The sequence below is a fragment of the Leptidea sinapis genome, chromosome 5, assembly GCF_905404315.1.
Source record: "Leptidea sinapis chromosome 5, ilLepSina1.1, whole genome shotgun sequence".
In the NCBI taxonomy this organism is placed as follows: domain Eukaryota; kingdom Metazoa; phylum Arthropoda; class Insecta; order Lepidoptera; family Pieridae; genus Leptidea; species Leptidea sinapis.
Window position 1 is genome coordinate 3,341,239 of NC_066269.1, and position 19,663 is coordinate 3,360,901.

General features: G+C 37.1%; 2 protein-coding genes across 2 annotated transcripts in view; one reads left to right on the forward strand and one right to left on the reverse strand.

Annotated features, from left to right (window-relative positions):
- Positions 1 to 19,663, reverse strand: part of LOC126964694 (40S ribosomal protein S23) — a 119,960-nt gene that overhangs the window by 64,419 nt on the left and 35,878 nt on the right. The gene's annotated exons all lie outside the window — the stretch shown is intronic.
- Positions 1 to 19,663, forward strand: part of LOC126964634 (receptor-mediated endocytosis protein 6 homolog) — a 48,955-nt gene that overhangs the window by 7,128 nt on the left and 22,164 nt on the right. Inside the window, exons 5-16 of the mRNA XM_050807859.1 lie at positions 872 to 1,055; positions 1,543 to 1,731; positions 3,204 to 3,316; positions 5,621 to 5,803; positions 6,590 to 6,771; positions 8,368 to 8,485; positions 8,928 to 9,069; positions 9,744 to 9,850; positions 12,796 to 12,904; positions 14,195 to 14,318; positions 15,205 to 15,308; positions 17,517 to 17,615. Coding sequence (XP_050663816.1) covers positions 872 to 1,055; positions 1,543 to 1,731; positions 3,204 to 3,316; positions 5,621 to 5,803; positions 6,590 to 6,771; positions 8,368 to 8,485; positions 8,928 to 9,069; positions 9,744 to 9,850; positions 12,796 to 12,904; positions 14,195 to 14,318; positions 15,205 to 15,308; positions 17,517 to 17,615 — 1,654 coding nt within the window. The remainder of the gene's footprint in view (positions 1 to 871; positions 1,056 to 1,542; positions 1,732 to 3,203; positions 3,317 to 5,620; positions 5,804 to 6,589; positions 6,772 to 8,367; positions 8,486 to 8,927; positions 9,070 to 9,743; positions 9,851 to 12,795; positions 12,905 to 14,194; positions 14,319 to 15,204; positions 15,309 to 17,516; positions 17,616 to 19,663) is intronic.

Consider the following 19,663-nt stretch of genomic DNA (forward strand, 5'->3'; position numbering starts at 1 on the left):
ACTGTTTTCAAGTGAGCTTGGCCGCGCGGTCTTAGACGCCAGATTTAAGCTCTGGTTTAAGAGTAGGTTCGAACCCAACACCTGACAAAGTTTTTTTTATTATATTATATTTTTATTGTATGAATATGTAAAGCAAAAAATTCTTTTGCTCGTGGTATTGTAAAACCACATAATTTTGAAAGACTTTTTTTATGACAATAAGGGACGAGACGTGTAGGGCGTTCAGCTGATGGTAATTGATACGCCCTGCCCGTTAAAATGCAGTGCCGCTCAGGATTCTTCACAAACTTAAAAATTTTGAGCGGCACCACAATTGCGTTGTCTGTGAATGATCAGTTTGCGCTTCAATAAAATATTTTTAAAATACCGTCGTGCGTTGTAAAAGTGTAAATACGATACTATATAAGTATTTGTGGCCTGTCTCTGGTGAAGCTTTATTTTATGCTAACATTTATCGAGACACTAAATTATTTGTAAGTGGACCCAGGTCAATTCCACCTTCGCACGACACGCCACAAGTTAGGATATCATCCCCACCATCTGGATGTGTGGCGGTCCTCACAGTGCGGCTTTCAAGGAGCTTTCTTCCACGTACTACAAAGCTGTGGAATGAGCTTCCTTGTGCGGTGTTTCCGGGACGATACGACATGGGTACTTTCAAAAAAAGCGCGTACACCTTCCTTAAAGGCCGGCAACGCTCTCGTGATTCCTCTGGTGTTGCAAGGGAGTGTGGGCGGCGGTGATCACTTAACACTAGATGACCCGTACGCTCGTTTGTCTTCCTATTCTATAAAAAAAAGGTCCATACAGTGCTGGTCATTCTCCTTTAAGATACGTTTATTATCTCATTTTTGCTTATTTTTTTTTTCAGGAGCAGTGAACGTGAAGTGCACGCCATCTGTACCGACCTCGTGCTGAACCAGTTCATATGCGCGGCCATCGTGAACCCTGAGGCCCACGGCATCATCGAGATCCCGGTCTCGTACATCGCCCGCTTCAACCTCATACAGATCGCGCAGATCATACAGATGCTCTGTCTGGCCAGATATCAGGAGGCATGAATTGAATTGTAGTATTTTCTTTGTTTAACGCGAGTGTTACATACTTAAATAGTAAATTTTTATTATTATTATTTTAGGTAACCCGACGTTTCGAGACTTTTCCAGGTCACTTTTCAGGGGTACTCGTAAAAATTTAACATTAAATGTTTCAAATATTTTATGTATACTACTACTTTTAGCAGCGGGAGGAGCTCCTTTGCACAGGATGCCGGCTAAATCATGGGTACCACAACGGCGCCTATTTCTGCCGTGAAGTGTTAATGTGTAAACATTACTGTGTTTTGGTCTAAAGGGCGCCGTAGCCAATGAAATTACTGGGCAAATGAGACTTAACATCTTATGTCTGAATGTGACGAGCGCAGCAGTTGTAGTGCCGCTCAGAATTTTTGGGTATTTGAAGAATCCTGAGCAAGAATACCGGAATTAGCTGAACATCCTGCTCGTCTCGACCCATATTTTCATAAAAAACTACTTTTTTCAGGTGGAGCCAAAGGTGCGCGATTTGTACACAAAATTCGAGCGATCCTGCGTCTGGTCACTGGTAGAGGCGGTGACTAGTCCTCAGCTGGGTGCTGCTCCCGCTCCGCCCGCCGGCGACGCTCCACTGAGGACCGACGTACGGAACAACACGCCCGTGGCGCTCTTCACACGCGCGGACCTGCGGGCATTAGTACGTATCATTGGATACGCGCACCTTAGATCATTTATACGTTTAGCGGCCGTTTTCAATAACTTATCTATCCTTAGTTTAACTTACTAGAGGTACACAAATAAAATTTGAAAAACAAAACTTTATGAACGATGCGGGATTCGAACCCACGACCTCCGGCGTTCCGTACCGGTGCTCTAACCACCTGAGCTAACCGTTCGAGTACCGCCTCGCTATAAAATTCTGTTTGCTTTGTTCAACTCTCAGGTTGTGGCTTCGAATTCCGAATCCTTCATAAAGTTTTGTTTTTCAAATTTTATTTGTGTATTCATCCTAGAAGTGGGGGTTATCACTTTAAAAACATAACATATTGATTACTAGAGGTAGACAAATCTATCCTTTTACACTTACTTACATTTCAGTAACCTATCGACATAAAGAATTGGACTATAACTATAATGGACATAAATATGCATAGATAAGATCTTATCATTAAACGGTGACAGCAATGTATCCGTAACAAGAGATACGTTATTGAAAACGGCCAAAGATAGACTGTGACAGCTGTGAAACCGTCGACAAAAATTGAGGTTTGACACGAACACAAAGTGACATACAAATCGCGAATGTAAGATGTAGCTTGTCACGCACACTGAAGTAATAAACTTGGCCTGTTTTCATCGGTTCTCTAGCGGCAAGAGGCTCTATCTAGAGATATCAATTATCTAGACGCGCACGCAAAATTGCGTACGTGCGTGTTGCCGCGTTTATACGTTTTTATGACAGAAAATAAGAAACGAGCGTACTGTTATACCCTTAAAATGTAGGGCATAAGGCTCATTAAGCATTTAACATTGATTACTTATTATTTTTGTTAGTATATACACCACGACCCAACGGCAGTACTTAGTCAGTCAATCGCCGGTCTTCTATCATAATAAATATATTTAAAGTACTAAATCTACCATATCACTGTATCTTTTCCACTGTTTCATAAATAATTGCATCATGTGTGATAAACCTTATTTTTTAAGAAAGGAGAAATTCCTTTCCGTATAATATTTTGGTACACTTGACGGTAAATGTTTACAGCCGCCCATATTTTCTAGCGATACAAGAGAAATAACAGTATCGTTGTGACCGATAACAGTATCTATAATAGTAGTAAATAACAGTATCAAAGTGACCAGCGCTGTTTTAGTGCCGCTAAGAATTGTTGAGTGGCACTGCATTGTAATGGGCAGGGCGTATCAATTACCATCAGCTGAGCGTCCTGCTCGTCTCGTCCCTTATTTTCATTAAAAAAAAGTGGGCGGCGGTGATCACTTAAGATCAGGTGACCCGAAGGCTGGTTTCCATAAAAAATACCTCTAATTTTTGAGTTTTTCAAGAATCCTGAGCGCCACTTCTTTGTAATGGGCAGGACGTATCAATTACCATCAGCTGAACGTCCTGCTCGTCTCGTTCCTTATTGTCATAAAAAATTGTTTCAGATGACATATTTGCGTCGGATATCGTCAAAGTTGAACAACAACACGGCCAACGGCTCGAGTGATGAAGGACAGAATGGAACTGTTCCCACAACCAATGATCTGGTTAACTTTGGGTATGTTATATTTTTATTGAAGTAGGCGTTACTTTTTGGAAATCCATAATTGGACGTAGTACACCTTCCTTAAAGGCCGGCAACGCTCCTGTGATTCCTCTGGTGTTGCAAGAGATTGTGGGTGGCGGTGATCACTTAACAACAGGTGACCCGTACGCTCGTTTGTTCTATTCCATAAAAAAAAAGTTTCTGAAAAACTTTCCAAACCACAAACATCACATTTTAAGGAATTCGTGTTTAAAGTTTAACAAATATTAGTGTACTTATTCCATACATGTGGGTTGGGCTACTAGGTCATGATGTCATTTAAAGAGTGACAGTAGGGCTGCCATTTTTTTTCAATCCGTTAATATGAATCACGTGACCAGTTTTGTGTTCTTAACTCAATTTCGACATGATTTAGGTTTGGAACGTTTTTCTGGAATTACGTCAAATTATCCAAATGTTTTGAGTTTTCTTTGGTGTTAATTCAGCCAATATTTGTCTTCAAACAATTCAACAAATGTTTCGCCTCTACACGAGGCATCCTCAGGAGATGATGACTCGCCAAACCCTAGCACGAGACTCGTGGCGAAACACGTGCCGGATTGTTTGAAGACAAATATGGGCAGAATTAACACTAAAGAAAACTCAAAACATTTGGATATGTTATATTTATAAATGAAATAAATAAGAACAAATGGAATGGAGTGTAGGCATTAAGCAAATTGAATAGTAATGCAGTTTTTAACATTCTAAAATGGCCGACTGAGTATCTTCTCGTTCTTTTGAGATCTGGTGCATGTCTTTTCGAATGAATGGTAAATTTTCATATTCAGTAAGTGATAAAAATCCGACATAAAATTTCACCTGCTTTTGCATGGATTTCAAAAGAAGCGGGAAAACAGTAAATTTATTTATTCTTAATATGATTGTAGCCTTAAGGAAATTTATAGAGTTTGATCTGTGTACTTGAAAAAATACAAAACTCCTTTGAACAAACTGTCATGCCCAAAATGATTGCTTTCGGTGTTTTTATTAGGGTTCCGTAGCCAAATGGCAACGCGAAACCCTTATAAACTCGTCATGTCTGTCTGTCCGTATGTGCAGCCACTTTTTTCCGAAACTATAAGAACTATACTGTTAAAACTTGGTAAGTAGATGTATTCTGTGAACCGCATTAAGATTTTAAAACAAAAATAGAAAAAAAAACAATAAATATTGTGGGTATACTTAGAAATGAAACTCAAAAATTTTCTTTCATAAACCCATACGTGTGGATCTATGGATAGGTCTTCAAAAATGATATTGAAGTTTCGAATGTCATTTGTTTCTAAACTGAATAGACACTTCCAATATGCATATAAATGTGTCCCCCCCCCTGTAACTTCTAAAATAAGAAAATGATAGAACTAAAAAAATATATGATGTACATTACCATGCAAACTTCCACCGAAAATTAGTTTGAACTAGATCTAGTAAATAGTTTTTAATACGTCATAATTCGTTATAACAAACTACAAGAACTTTTATATTATGTTACTTGCTGCTACGGAACCCTTCATGGGCGAGTCCGACACGCACCTGGCCGCTTTTTTTACAATGAAAACCTAAAAATAAAGTTTAAACTGTGAGGGTTGTTTTAAACATATGTAATTTAAAATCATGTAATCTATAGAAATGTTATTTTTATCTAATCAAGAGCCAACTAAATAGATCATGTAACCTGAACTTTAATTGCTCGCTGAATCATGTGGGGATACAAAAATAATATCCTTTCCCTAAGTTCAAATTATCCAGATCATAGTGTCTCAACCTTTTTTTGCTCACCGCCCACTTTGAGAATATGTTTTTTTCAGAGCCCCCACATCTTAATTTTACTTACCATCTGTCGCGAATTTAAAACAGCTATTGCCACGATTATATTAATACGTAAGATATTATATTATAGCCCCCCCCCCCCCGAAAGTCTCAAACGCCCACAAGGGGGCGTTATCGCCCACGTTGAGAACCTATGATCTAGATGTTGAATTTCATCAATATCGAGCCGTGAAAGCATAACAGACAGTCTTTATTATTTATAATATTAGCATTAATAACATTATTAAACCCTTAGATAATTTACACTTCTAGATAGAGTCTCTTGCTGCTAGAGAACCTTTGAAAACAGGCCAGGCTTATTACTTTAGTGTGCGTGACAAGCTACATCTTACACTCGCGATTTGTATGTCACTTTCTGTTAGTGTCAAACCTCAATTTTTATCGACGTTTTCACAGCTGTCACAGACTATGTGGACCTATAAATGACCTAAGCTTATCATATAGGGATACAGATACTTCTGCCAGTAGAGAGGTGGTGGACCCCTCAAGGAATCTGGAACGCAGTGACAGTACGGAAGGAGGCGAGGGTGTGGAGAGGCTGGCAGCGCTGCTCCAGACCTTGGAGCCCAACTACAAAGCAAGACTCCATGATCTTCTGCGGAAAGTTGGCGACCTGAGCACTGTCAAGTGAGTTGCATTTTATTTATAAGCGGGTTCCTACTTTTTCACCTACGAAATAGATAAATAAGTTCAAATGTTTATATTTCTAAATATTTACTCAAATGCTTAAACTGAAAATAGATTGAGACGGAATAGGCAAGCATCCAAAGTCAATTTACGTAAGCATCACAGAAGGCACCTTTTCAATTTGTGATAATATTAATCAATAGAAAATATTTTCTTGTGAAGTTGAGTTGATCTAATGTCTTATTAGCCAAAGTAATTTCACTAGATACGGCGCTCTTCCAAGACACACGCAGGACGTTCAGCTGATGGTAATTGATACGCCCTGCCCATTACAATGCAGTGCCGCTCAGGAGTCTTGAAAAACCCAAAAATTCTGAGCGGCACTACAACTGCGCTCTACGCCTTGAGACATAAGATGTTAAGTTTCAAGATGTTACGTCTCTCTAACATTATCAAGAATATTTTGAGAGGTGTTAAAATGTTTATTGCCTTAAATTTTGCTCTCAATGATTCCTTAGCCTATGTTATAAATAGCACGAATAGCACTCTTCTGCAGCACAAGGATGGTATTTATATCCGCAGCATTGCCCCATAGCAATATACCATTACTTTACCACGTTATCAATTAGCACCGCTGTGGATGCTAATGGACCAAAGTGCTAGTAGTAGAAAGCTTTTCACAGAATGCCACCTACCAAGATGGCATTCTGTGAAAAGCTTTCTACTACTAGCACTTTACATATTCTTTGGCCTAACTATATATTCTAGTTTCTGTCTTGATCACAGGACATCGCCTGACAACCGAGAGATTGAGAACTGTCAAGCGAAGCGCAGTCTGCTCGCCAAGGTGCCCAAGCCCAGAATGGCGAGGGGCAATGGGTCAGAGGAGAGGGTGGAGAAAGAACACCTGGAACCACCCGAGGTGCTCATCATAAAGCTTGCCAACGTTGATGAGCAGGATTATCTTGGTAAGAATCCAATAAACTGTTAATTTGAGGAAAATTTAAATGTAAAAAAAATATCTAGGAGAATAAGATACCGAACACACACACACACACACAAATGTGTACATTGAATGAATGAAAATGAAACTGTAGTTTCTTACACATGTTTTTACTTTCTTTGTAATTTTGTATCAATAAATTTGTAGTTAAACATATAATTAAATTGTTGACTATCTTCAAAATTTGCCATAGAAATTTCAAATGATGACTGCTGAGTTAAGCGGTTTATTGTTAATTATAGTACTATTAGATCCCACTATACAGTCTCCGATTAGTGTTGCGATTCAATAACAGTCACAATGTAGTCTAATATATATATATATATATAAATCTAATAAATATATGGTTGTAAAATATTTAAACTTATTGTAATTTAATGATAATGAATTTGTAAAAATATCTTTTCACATATGGGTCCATACTCCATGGAATCCTTGAAATATCTATAAAGTCAATACAACCTTTTATATTCGCACGAGTAGACCACAGATTTAATTAAACTGAAAATTAATAGTAAAGTAATTAAAAATCAAAGTACTAAACTCCTTTTTTTTTTTAGTAAAATAGCAAATAGCTACACACAATAATCATGCTGGATAATTTGACAATTAAACGAATTGACTTTATTAGTAATAATCTTACAATTTACATGTAATTTTATATATATTTTGTCCCCAAATTAATTGTCTTTATTTTGACAAGGAACGAGACGGTGGTAATTGATACGTCCTTCCCATTACAATGCAGTGCTGCTCAGGATTCTTGATAAACCGAAAAATTCTGAGCGCCACTACAACTGCGCTCTTCACCTTGAGACATAAAATGTTAAGTCTCATTTGCCCAGTAATTTCACTAGCTACGGCGCCCTTCAGATCGAAACATAATAAGGCTTACACATTTCTGTTTCACCGCAGAAAAAGGCGCCTTTGTGGCACCCATTATCTAGCCGGCATCCTGTGCAAAAGAAGCCTCCCACTTGTCGCTTGCCCTAAGTCGCCTCTTACGCTATCCATGGGCATGGGACTTCCATATTCTTTCTATACCTGGGCACTAAAAATTTTAAGTTTAGAGAAAAGTTCATACATTATTTCTTTTAAGATATCGATTGTGTAGGTCTTAAGCAGTAAATGTTCATATGAAACTTGATATCTAAAATGAATTAAATGCATTGTTTTTCATATCCTTTGATAAAATTAAGTAGGTGTTCGAAATGACATCCTTTATTTCAATACTACACACAATACTTAAAGTTTCTTCTTTGCACCTTTAACATTTTTAATGCCATTCAAGAAGTTTCGTTATTGGCGATAATATTATCAGACTATGGTTGTAAGTCTTGCCAAGTATCAATCAAATTAAATTTGTAACCAAAATTGATGAACGATGTGGGATTCGAAACCGTGACTTACCGTTGGAGTGACGTATGGTTCGTAAATCTTGTTCAACCAAAATCGTTCATAAATTTTGGTTACAAATTTAATTTAAATAATCCCAGAGTTGAGGGGATATCACCTTAAAAATAACAGATTGTTTAGTATCAATCTATGTCGGTGCATGCAGGCCTGGTGCCGGAGTCCAAAGTGTTGGAATGCTACTACGGAGGGTCGGAGGCGGGCGACACCGAGGACCCGGCAGCTCTGACTCCGGGCCCGCCGGCCCCTGTGCAGAAACGTACCAGGTACCTGTTCAAGTTCAAGTTATAGTTTTCAATGCTGTCAATTATCACTTTATATTACTAGTAACAATAAGAAATAATAAAACATAATTATTATATATATATATGTTTACATTTTTTGAGTAAACAAACAAATCGGTCTCTTCACCATTGTTACGTATCTCTTCCGGGGGTAATACGTCACAACACCGCCGACCGTTCACAGCGCGCCAACTCAGCGACCAGGGTAAAAAAAGCGGTTTCAGGCTCATTCAATTTAGCAGGACGTTCAGCTAATGGTAATTGATTGATGAAAAAATTCTGAGCGGCACTACAATTGCGCCGATCAATGATTAAGACAAGATGTAAACTCTCATTAGCCCAGTAATTTCACTAGCTACGGCTCCTTCAGACCATTAGTTTGGACTAGTTAATTTTACTGCTCTAAATGTTGGTCTTCTTGTAGGTTCTCGGTGTTCCACGACGAGGTGTCGCTGGGCAACACGTCCGACAACCTGGAGGCGGTGTCGGAGGCCGCTTCCAACCACAGCGTCACGTCAAGCCTCGAGCTGGAGACGGAGGACCAGAACGACAACCTATCCGACATGGTACGTGCTACATGTGTCAACTCAAACCCTAATAATTTTAATCCAAATAGGCTTAAACAAGGTGGAAAAAGTAGTGATTCATTAGCCTCGTTGAACTCATTGACCGCTCAATTATACCAAAGAGTATTTTATGCTACGCCATCTTAGAAAGTGGCTTTCAATTGATGTGACAACTGGAGTGAGTCACTTATTAATTACAAAAAAAAATATGCGAGCACAAAAGTTGAATGAAATTCCATTTCTTAGATGTTCTTCATTTGAATTTTGATTATTTTAACTGGCACTGGCCAGTTACAATTTTTGGAGAAATTATGTGCTACCCTTAATGTTCTTTAAAAAATTAAAAAAAAAAATTGAATATGTGTGCGGGGATCACCTAACTTCAGGTGACCCGTACGCTTGTTTGACGTCATCTTTCCAAAAAATAATATTATTATTATATCTTGTACGATACGGATAGTACGGAATCCATCCTCTGTTAAATTTACGTCTTAGGTTCGTATTCCAGAAAACATCTAAACACACAATCTGTGATCAAGTATTTTCTCTCTCTCTCTCTTCACAGTTGTGATGACAGTGACAAAACACAACTTTTGTAATACCATCTTCATTATGTCAGTCTTTCCCAAGAAAAATTATCTGTTTAATGTTTATGTAATAATTGTGTTGTGAAGGTTTCGGCAAACGTTAGCGGTCGCGGCAGCCCTAACATATCGGGCCGAGAGACGCCGTCCTCGCAGGTGACCGATGGTGACGCTGCAGGTGATCAACCTGTCCGACGGTGAGTTCGCTTATTCACGATATATAGAGAACAACTCAGCCGGGCGCTATTACGGACCGTTCATTGATTACGTCACACATGTTTTATGGACTTTTAACGCCCTTCACGCGTGTTTACATTTGTGAAATCCCTCCCCTATTATGACGTCACATTTTTTTTTAATTTTATTTGTATACACACCATAAACTTAGTATTTTTTTTATGGAATAGGAGGACAAACGAGCGTACGGGTCACCTGTTGTTAAGTGATCACCGCCGCCCACAATCTCTTGCAACACCAGAGGAATCACAGGAGCGTTGCCGGCCTTTAAGGAAGGTGTACGCGCTTTTTTTGAAGGTACCCATGTCGTATCGTCCCGGAAACACCGCACAAGGAAGCTCATTCCACAGCTTTGTAGTACGAGGAAGAAAGCTCCTTGAAAACCGCACTGTTGAGGACCGCCACACATCCAGATGGTGGGGATGATATCCTAACTTGTGGCGTGTCGTGCGAAGGTGGAATTCGGCGGCAGGAATCAGGTTAAACAGCTCTTCGGAACACTACCCGTGATAAATGCGGTAGAATGCACACAATGAAGCGACGTCTCTACGCAACGCCAAGTGATCCCGCCGTTCACAGAGCACTGGGTCCCCGACAATTCGAGCTGCTCTGCGTAATTGACTACCGTAATTGACAAACCCTGTGTGAAATGCAGATAACTATCCTGTGAGAAAGAGATGGAATAGATGAAGACCATGAAACCGTTTTAAAACAATTTAGTGTCCATTAGTCTCCTGTCAAATAGTTTGTTTTAATTTTAGTGCTTTTATCGTTATTGTTCTGTTATAACGGATATAAATTGAAAAATAGAATGGTGTCGTGATCTGTATTAGATTGTGTAGTTATATGTAGGAACAATCCAACTAAAGAAACATTTCACAGGTAAATACAGATTCTTCAATACTATACTATTCTATTACTGTTCAATACAGAACATATGCATTAAAATATTAAGAACTAGCTGACCCGACAGACGTTGTTCTGTATATAATAAATAAAATAATGTTTTTACATGAATTTGTCAATAATATATCATAACATCAAAAATTACTTCGTAAAATATGCACCCTGTTGACGCAATGAAATTGTTTCACAGCAGAACTGTCAAACTGTGCGTCAATAAATTCTCTCATAGAAATTATGTATGGACACATCAAAGGAAAAACAAATTTGTTGTTTTTATTTAATTTAGCAGCATTTTCCTATTTATTCACCTTTTAAACCTTCTCTGGACTTCCACAAATAATTCAAGACCAAAATAAGCCAAATCGATCCAGCCGTTCTCGAGTTTTAGCGAGACTAACGAACAGCAATTCATTTTTATTTATTAAGAAATACATTTTATATTCTCAGTATACACTCTATTTTCTTAAGATTATAATCATAAAAGAAAATATGTGTTAGACAATAAAATATTGTATGCGTGAGAATGACGCCGTTTATCAACATTTGTCATAGGGATTGACCAAAAGTAAAATACGTGTGGTATTACTTCACTCACTAACACAACTGTAAAACTTGCACACATGAACATTTTAAATTTAGTTTCCCTGTAGTGAGCAGGGTTTTTGTCTATTTTTTTTATTTTTTTTGACTTACTCGTGTAAGACATTGACTATTTGACGTTTGAGCGTGTTTGTTGCATCATTTTACATTTTACATATTATATTGTAATTGAAATGATTTGTAAATCGATGTAAATGTAAATCTTGATATAAAAGAGTGGCAATGAGTTTCTTGCTACTTCTTCTCATTAGCTCAACCCCGAAGTAGCTACAATAAGAATTACAGCTACAAATAGATTCAATAAGATTTTTTTCTTTTTTTTTGACATTCATAAGTGTCATTTTCGTGACCTACGTGAATAAACTGATTTATTATCCTTACGCTAGTATCCTTAGTTTATGGCTGGCACTGCCCGATAATTTAAACTTACGTAAGAGTTATAAATAAAGATTAAAGATTTAGTAATATTTATTTGAATTTTGTTGAAGTGAAACTTCTTTATCGTTCTTTATTCGTTTTTCGGTTACGCGCCATTTTGTTTTTTGAAGTGAAAGGAACTTCGTTATATCGATAAGACATTGCTATAAATATTCCCTCGTACGTCGGTATGACTTTATGTGTGACTTAATTTATGGTAGTACGCCTTAACGTTGTTGTTTCTTAGCCTTAGCGAAATTCTATAAGAAAAAAGCGATTCCCTCGATTGTATGTTTTTTTTTTATGATAATAAGGGACGAGACGAGCAGGACGTTCAGCTGATGGTAATTGATACGTCATGCCCATTACAATGCAGTGCCGCTCAGGATTCTCAAAAAACCCAAAAATTCTGAGCTGCACTACAATTGCGCTCGTCACCTTGAGACATAAGATGTTAAGCCTCATTTGCCCAGTAATTTCACTAGCTACGGCGCCCAGACCGAAACACAGTAATGCTTACACATTACTGCTTCACGGCAGAAATAGGCGCCATTGTGGTACCCATAATGTAGCCGGCTTCCTGTGCAAAGGAGCCTCCCACTGATATGTCCAGTCATTGATTTACAGTTGACGGCTATAATCTTGTAAAAAACGGAAATAGCCGAAATCCATTACGTTTTAAGCAACTGTTCGCTTTCAAACTTAGCCGGATGATACTTCGTCGCCAATTGCCATACTGTAATTACGACTATTTCAAACTTATGTCAAATATCACGTTTCATACTAAACTGAATATCATTTTTTACTTAGGCAGTTCCGCCTTTTATTATATAGTATTTACACCCTCTTTGACAAGACTAGCTGACGTATTCGATAACTTGCGGTTTGTTTTTACTTGTGTATGATAAATTATCTTAAATACAGCTCATGCACTCGAAGAATAAACATAGTATGTTAAATTAATTGAACATTGATCACGCAGACTTTCACAAAATGCGCCGGGGAGCCAAGCCACGCGGGCAGCGCAGGTCAAACTGTTGAACCAGACGCGCAACGAGATTGACGATAAGTTCTGCAAGTTTGAGATCAAGGTATATAGGATATATAATATATAAGGATAATTACTATTATATTAATCTAAGATCATTTATACGTCTAGATATACTGTGGCAGCTGTGAAAACGTTGAAAAAAATAGCGGTCAACTGTTGACCTCTATTTTCAATAACGCACGCAAACTAAAACAAAGTGACTAGCGAGTGTAAGACGTTGCTTGTCACGCACACACAGCAAGGCGCTCTATCTAACCGTATAAATTATCCAAGATAAAGGCTTTATTTATTTCTTACAATACAAAATATCTTTTACTAATCATATCCTAGGTTTATTTATGTTAGTTTGTAAGAGCTTCTCTGCGGGTGAAGATGATCCTTCAAGAAGCTCCAACGATCTGTCCTGGGCATATTGCAACCAGTTTGTTCCAGCAATTTTTATAATGTCCATATTTGTCAAAGTCAAATAATTTGTTTTATTTTCCTCCTGCGTCTACACTTCAGGCGAAAGCCATTCACTGCTGGACAGAGGTCAAAATTTCTCGATGCCCTCGTCCAACCTAAGCAGATCATCAGTCCATAGAGATGTTCGAAATTTGAATGAAATAATATTATCAAAATGGATGCTATTATTTTGCAATATTAACATTGTCATAGATAAGAAATTTGTTCTAACAAAACAATTTATTTATATGGTGGTCATAATATGCATTATCGACGTTTTATGATATTTTAGTAAAAAAAATATATTAATTATTGATTTTAAAAAATATAAAATATATTAAATATAGACGACTTACGTGGCAGAAACATATCTGGACCAATCGCAAACAGTTAGATACCAAAGTCCGCAATCTATACAGGCTGTTAGGTCGAAAATCCAAACTCACATATGTAGGCAAAATGGATGTTTACAAAGCCATTCTAAAACCTATTTGGACATATGGATTTCAGCTCTGGGGATCGGCAAACACAAGTAACATAGAAATACTGGAGAGGTTCCAAAGCAAAACAATCAGAAACATGCTTAATATTCCTTGGCAGAAAAGTACAGTAAGAGCTACCAGTTTAGACTTAACAGTCATAGAAACAAACTTGCTTTTCAACTTCAGGGTCCTGACAGCCTTAAATTCACTAGGCTGAAGTGCCACTGTGTTCAGGGACTAATAGCAAGATTTGTGAACAAGAATTGAGAGACTTCTCACCGGAAAAGCCTCTCCTAAACACAACGCCATTTTCAGACAGCTTAATGGATCATTGTTGAAAGGCAGAGATTGCCAAGACGCAGAATACAAAAAGAAAAAAAAATATTGATTTTAATTTGTCACAGAAGCTGCTTGAAGGCGACGAGACTATCAGCATAATGTCTGACACGTGGAGCACGGATGTGCTCGCCAGCGACTCCGAAACCATCGGCGATACGTGCGATCACGCCAACTCGCACGCAAACACTGGTATGTATTAGAAGTGGTCGTTAAATCAATAAACTGTTTTTCTTAACAGTTTTATATTCGTTAACGAATTAACTGTTTTCTTCAACGAAAAAACCTGTTGAACATAATAAGCTAATAAATTCAATCAACGTCTTCGCCCGTAACCCGCAATAAATGAAGAAATTGAATGCCTCACTAAAACAGCTTAATTCAAAACAGTTGACGAATTTGCGAACGAAAACGTTGACTTGATATTATATTGACGAAATAAAAACCTAAATTATTAATAAATGCATTAACCAATTTTTCAAAACCCGCTGACGATTTAACAGTTTTTTGAACCTGTTGACCATTGACAAAAAACAGTTAAATTAATTTAAAAACCTTAAATGGCACACCTCTGGTAACTGTAATTATCGGCTTAGTTTAATAAGCCCATTTGACTCCACACATTTTTGAAGTGTAATTTCTAAAGTCGACTTCATTGCGTAAAAGGAGACAGGGGGTATGAAAGCTCTGTTGTTTGTTACTAGCTGTTAGCCTATTATTAACAAAAATAAATATAAATTATCCTAACAATATGGAAACGAATACTTAAAGCGCGTTTTATAGCACAGGATACAGTAGCACAGGTACCAGGCGATCATAGTTGAAGAAGAGATTGTCTTATGTTATGACGCGAGTATACCTTAATATATTCTGACGTCATGCGCATGACGTATTACTACATAGACACCAAGAGAACATAATTGTATATATTATTGATGATAGTAATGTCTATCATAGCGGTCATCCTAGCAACACGTACCAGGACTTCATATTGTGTGTAGAATTTCATGCACAATGCAGGTTTCACTTGTGACATGTGTACTTTGTACGCACGCATTTTTTTTTTGTTGTTTGACAGGTTCGACGGTGAACAACACGAACGCGCCCGACGTGTCGGAGACTGCGAGCGAGTCCGCGTGGAGCATCGACGTGCTGGCGTCCGACAGCGACCGTAACACTGAGGTACTAGCACGTAGAGATACGTCCTTGTTGAGACACGTACTTCGATATAGGCTCAATACTCTAGCAAGAAATAAACATTATGTACGTATATTGAATTTTAATTTTATTTGACGACCTGTATAGCCGAGTGGTTGGCGGTCCTACCTACTAAGCTAGAGGTCCCGGGTTCGAATCCTGGTAGGTGCAAGCATTTATATGATAAATATGGATGTTTGTTTCCCAGTCCCATAAGGGATTGCTTGTAACTTATTCCTGTAGGCTTCATCAGATACATAATAGCTTTAAGGATAAATGAATACACTTTTATAATAAAGTCCCAGACACTGTTCACTCATTATCTATAAAAAAATTAAATGTTTTATAAAAAAAATGGCGCTGTAGTCCTACTACTCCACAGCTGAATACGTAAGTGATCGGACAGCCTGGGACAAGATTATGATTATTTTATAGCAATATTAATGACACTACAATATTGTATATTTTATTTATAAGAGCGCAAAAAAGAATGCTGCGTAAGTTTCTTGCGCCGATTGTTCTGTCTCAGAGCGCCATTTGTTTCCGAAGCGGTATTAGTATCTAGTAGTTATTAGAAATGACATCAAAAAGAATTCTAAAGGAATCAATTTTGAGAAAATAAATGCTTTTTAGGGCCGTTTCAATACAAAGGCTGAGATATATAAGCGTACTAAGACTTTACTCACGTATAACTTAGCTGAGTGTGATAAAACCTGACTTTTGCATTGGGCTGCCTTACATTAACCTCAGGATAATATCGGCTGTCAAATTACTATAAAAACGAAATCACAGATTATGGCAAGCTTATAGTCAGCTAAGTTTTACGTAAGTAAAGCCTGAGCAAAGTCTAAGGACGCTCTATAGATAAAATGTTGTGATCAACCGGTGTTCTTTCACGCCGATCCAGATGGTATAATTTATCATACATTTATAATTAAAATACTTTTATCTACACCCATGCTTTAAATCTTCTATTAAAGATTCTGAAACAATTAGCTTATTGCCAACATTAAAACACCCAATGTTCTAATAACCATTACATCATTCAAACGAGTGTTGTAATGTTGTACTGTATTTCATAACAACACTCCTATTTTTGTTTCATTCCCTTCATGCTTAAAGAGTTTTAACAGACAGCCACATTCTTATTGCTCGATGCATGGCATCTGTATGAATTTCAAAAAAAGAACATTTTGGTTTACGCGCGTTCCACACTACCAGAACGTCGCGCGCCGTAAAAAAATGTAGGTTATTCGAATCCCCGCCATTTTTCTTCGATATTTTTATTGTTTTGTTTACAAAAAATCAGCAATCAATTTCCAAAAGAACATAATATTCAAGTGAATTTTAATTATTGCACTATACAAAATATAAATTACTACTAAAATAAATAATTGTTTCATTAATACTTAGTTTATTTGTATATAGTAATGTGATATATTAAGTTTATAATGGACTGGTGTTTTAATGTTAGCAGTAAGCAAACTGTTTCAGAATCTTTTAGAGGATTCATATTCTGGGTGTAGATAAAGTCTTGTATGCAACTGTTGATAAGTAGGTATTAAAACACTCATGTGATACTATTATCACACTCGGTTTCGCCTCGTGTGTTAAATCCACATTCGTGTTTTAATACCCCTTATTACACAACAGTTGCATAAATAACTATTACAGGCTTATATTTATATTGAGATTGATGTTGTTTTAATGCAGAATGGCGTTATTATATCCAAAAAGTTATCTGACAGGTAACTTATTTTTTTTTGACAAAAGATAAATCGACGTGAATTGAAAATCGGGTAACTCTGATTTAGCGTTAGTTGAGGTAATACTGCAACCCAAATCATATATACCCAAACATATTTCAACTTTAATTTGATATACAAGTTATAAACAATGTGTTATATTTTTAAAGTGATAACCCTCACTTCTAGGATTAATATACAAATAACATTTGAAAAACAAAATCCTAAAAAAAAAAAAAGTAGATCCTGTAGATGAAGCCACAACCTGAGAGTTGAACAAAGCAAACAGAATTTTATAGCGAGGCGGTACTCGAACGGTTAGATCAGTTGGTAAGAGCACCGGCACGAGAAGAGGTCGTGGGTTCGAATCCCGCATCGTTAATAAAATTTTATTTGTATATACAAGTTATATTGCGTGCTAAACTTTAATGCGTGTGCGTGTGCGTAGGTGGATACGGACGATTGCGTGTCAGTGGCGGCACGCTCCGACACGTCTGCGTCGTGGCCGCACAGCGCGCACGCACCGGCTCCTACTCGCGCCGTACAGGTGCGTCACACACGCTGATAACTATCTATTCTCAAAATTTATAGTGTAAAAGGTGTTACTTTTTGTCCAAATATTGTATTCCTGCTATTTACATATCGCGTATATCAAATTTTATTACAATTTTATACATAATACGCCCACGTAGCGGAAGACGTAGTGTTTTATTTTTCTTTATTGATTTTAGGGGCTTTTATACGTATGTACATGTCAGCCCCATTATAATCTAAGTACATTAAAAAGACAAAAGAAGAACAAAATTCTTAACATACTAAAAAAAAGTTAATAAAAGGAATAGTAAGTTATATCTACAGTGTTCAACAAATAAGACTTATGGATTCAAACAGACTTATGGCATCCTTAGATGCAGGGCGGTGAAAGTATATTTACAAACATGCCCGTATCAGATCTGTTCAAACCCATAAGCCTTACAATTTTGTCTCTACTAGACTGAAATCGGACACATTCCTTTAACAAGTCATTCCATTCCTCAACATCCTCAATTGTTCCACATGAATCACATAGAGGTGACTCCGCAATAAGACGTAGTGTTGGTAGGCCCCCATAAGATCGACCGACGATCTGGTCAAGATCGCTGGAATAGGTTGGATAAGGGCAGCGCAGGACTTAGTGGCGATGTTTGGGGGAGGCCTTTGTCAGCAGTGGACGTCTTCTGGCTGAAATGATGATACATAACAAATAAATTTTAAGTTATTTAAAACTACAATGTCAAATCTATCCAGGGATCCAAGGAATCCATTGCTTTATGAACGACTAGATCACTTGGTGATGCGTAGAGACGTCGGTTTATCTTGTGTTCTACCGCATCTATAACGAGAATTGTTCCGAAGAGCTGTTTGACCTAGTGGCCTACTCTTAAAATTGATATTCGAAATATCGTGGCATTAGTCGTGTCGAATCCTACTCTCAGTTACATCATATTCAATGTCGAAACGACGATTGAACGAACGAAATATTTTTCGATAATATCGGTGCTAACCCTACTCTTAGTTGAAAATGTCAGAGACGAATATTCGAATTTGGCAAATAATCAAACGTCACTTTTACGATAATCTCAACGACACGTTCGACGTTCTAGGATTCGTTGATATTATCGTTTCAAGTTGTATAGATATATTTGCCATACAATATACATACTTAATAAATATTATTAAATTAATAATATGTGATTTACTATTCAACAGGATTTTTTTATTACCAAGTAATTTAAGTCATTTCGTTGATTGTTTATGCGTTGAAAGTAATGCAAATGGCCGCCTGAGAAATAGGAAGTCGACGAGAAGGGTTGAGTTACATTTTTTTGACATTTCACTATCCGCAAGTTTTGTATTATTTATTCAATTTTAAATGGTCATATTATATTCATCACATAATTTGTGAATATTTAAATTTTGTGTAAATGATACCAAATTGGTGGTGCAGAGTCTGGCATGATCCTTAGCGCCTAAACTATATTTTGACTTTTGACACTTAACAGCAACATAGCACAGATAATATTTAGTTTTTCAAGGTTTGCGCATAATTTATTCACTCTGACATCGTAAAAAAAATCAAAATATTAGTCTATGGTTACGATGTTGTTACGATAAACAATATAGAATACGAACATTTGTTAGAGTAGGGTAGGTGCGATATATTCGGACTCCGAAATTCCGAATTTCGGAGTATTATCGTATCGTTCGGAATATATCGTTCTCGATTTTGCGAGTAGACCTCCTGATTCCTGTCGCCAAATTGAAATTGGTGCAATCCTTATTGGTTTTAAAAATACCTTTCATAGTCCGTATCGATGGTGTGTTACTAAAAACATATATTGTTTATGCTGTAGTGACGTCACAAAATGGTGGTCGGTGTTTTCGGTCACATGACATACAGATAATAAAACTATGATTTTAATTTGAAAAATATAAATAATACTCATGTTTTTTTATAAAAAAATTAGTATTGAATTCGTATTTGGTAAGGTAATGTCGATAGATGAAACTGACCTATTAATTTATATCGTAGTCATTTTTCGTCATGCTAATTTT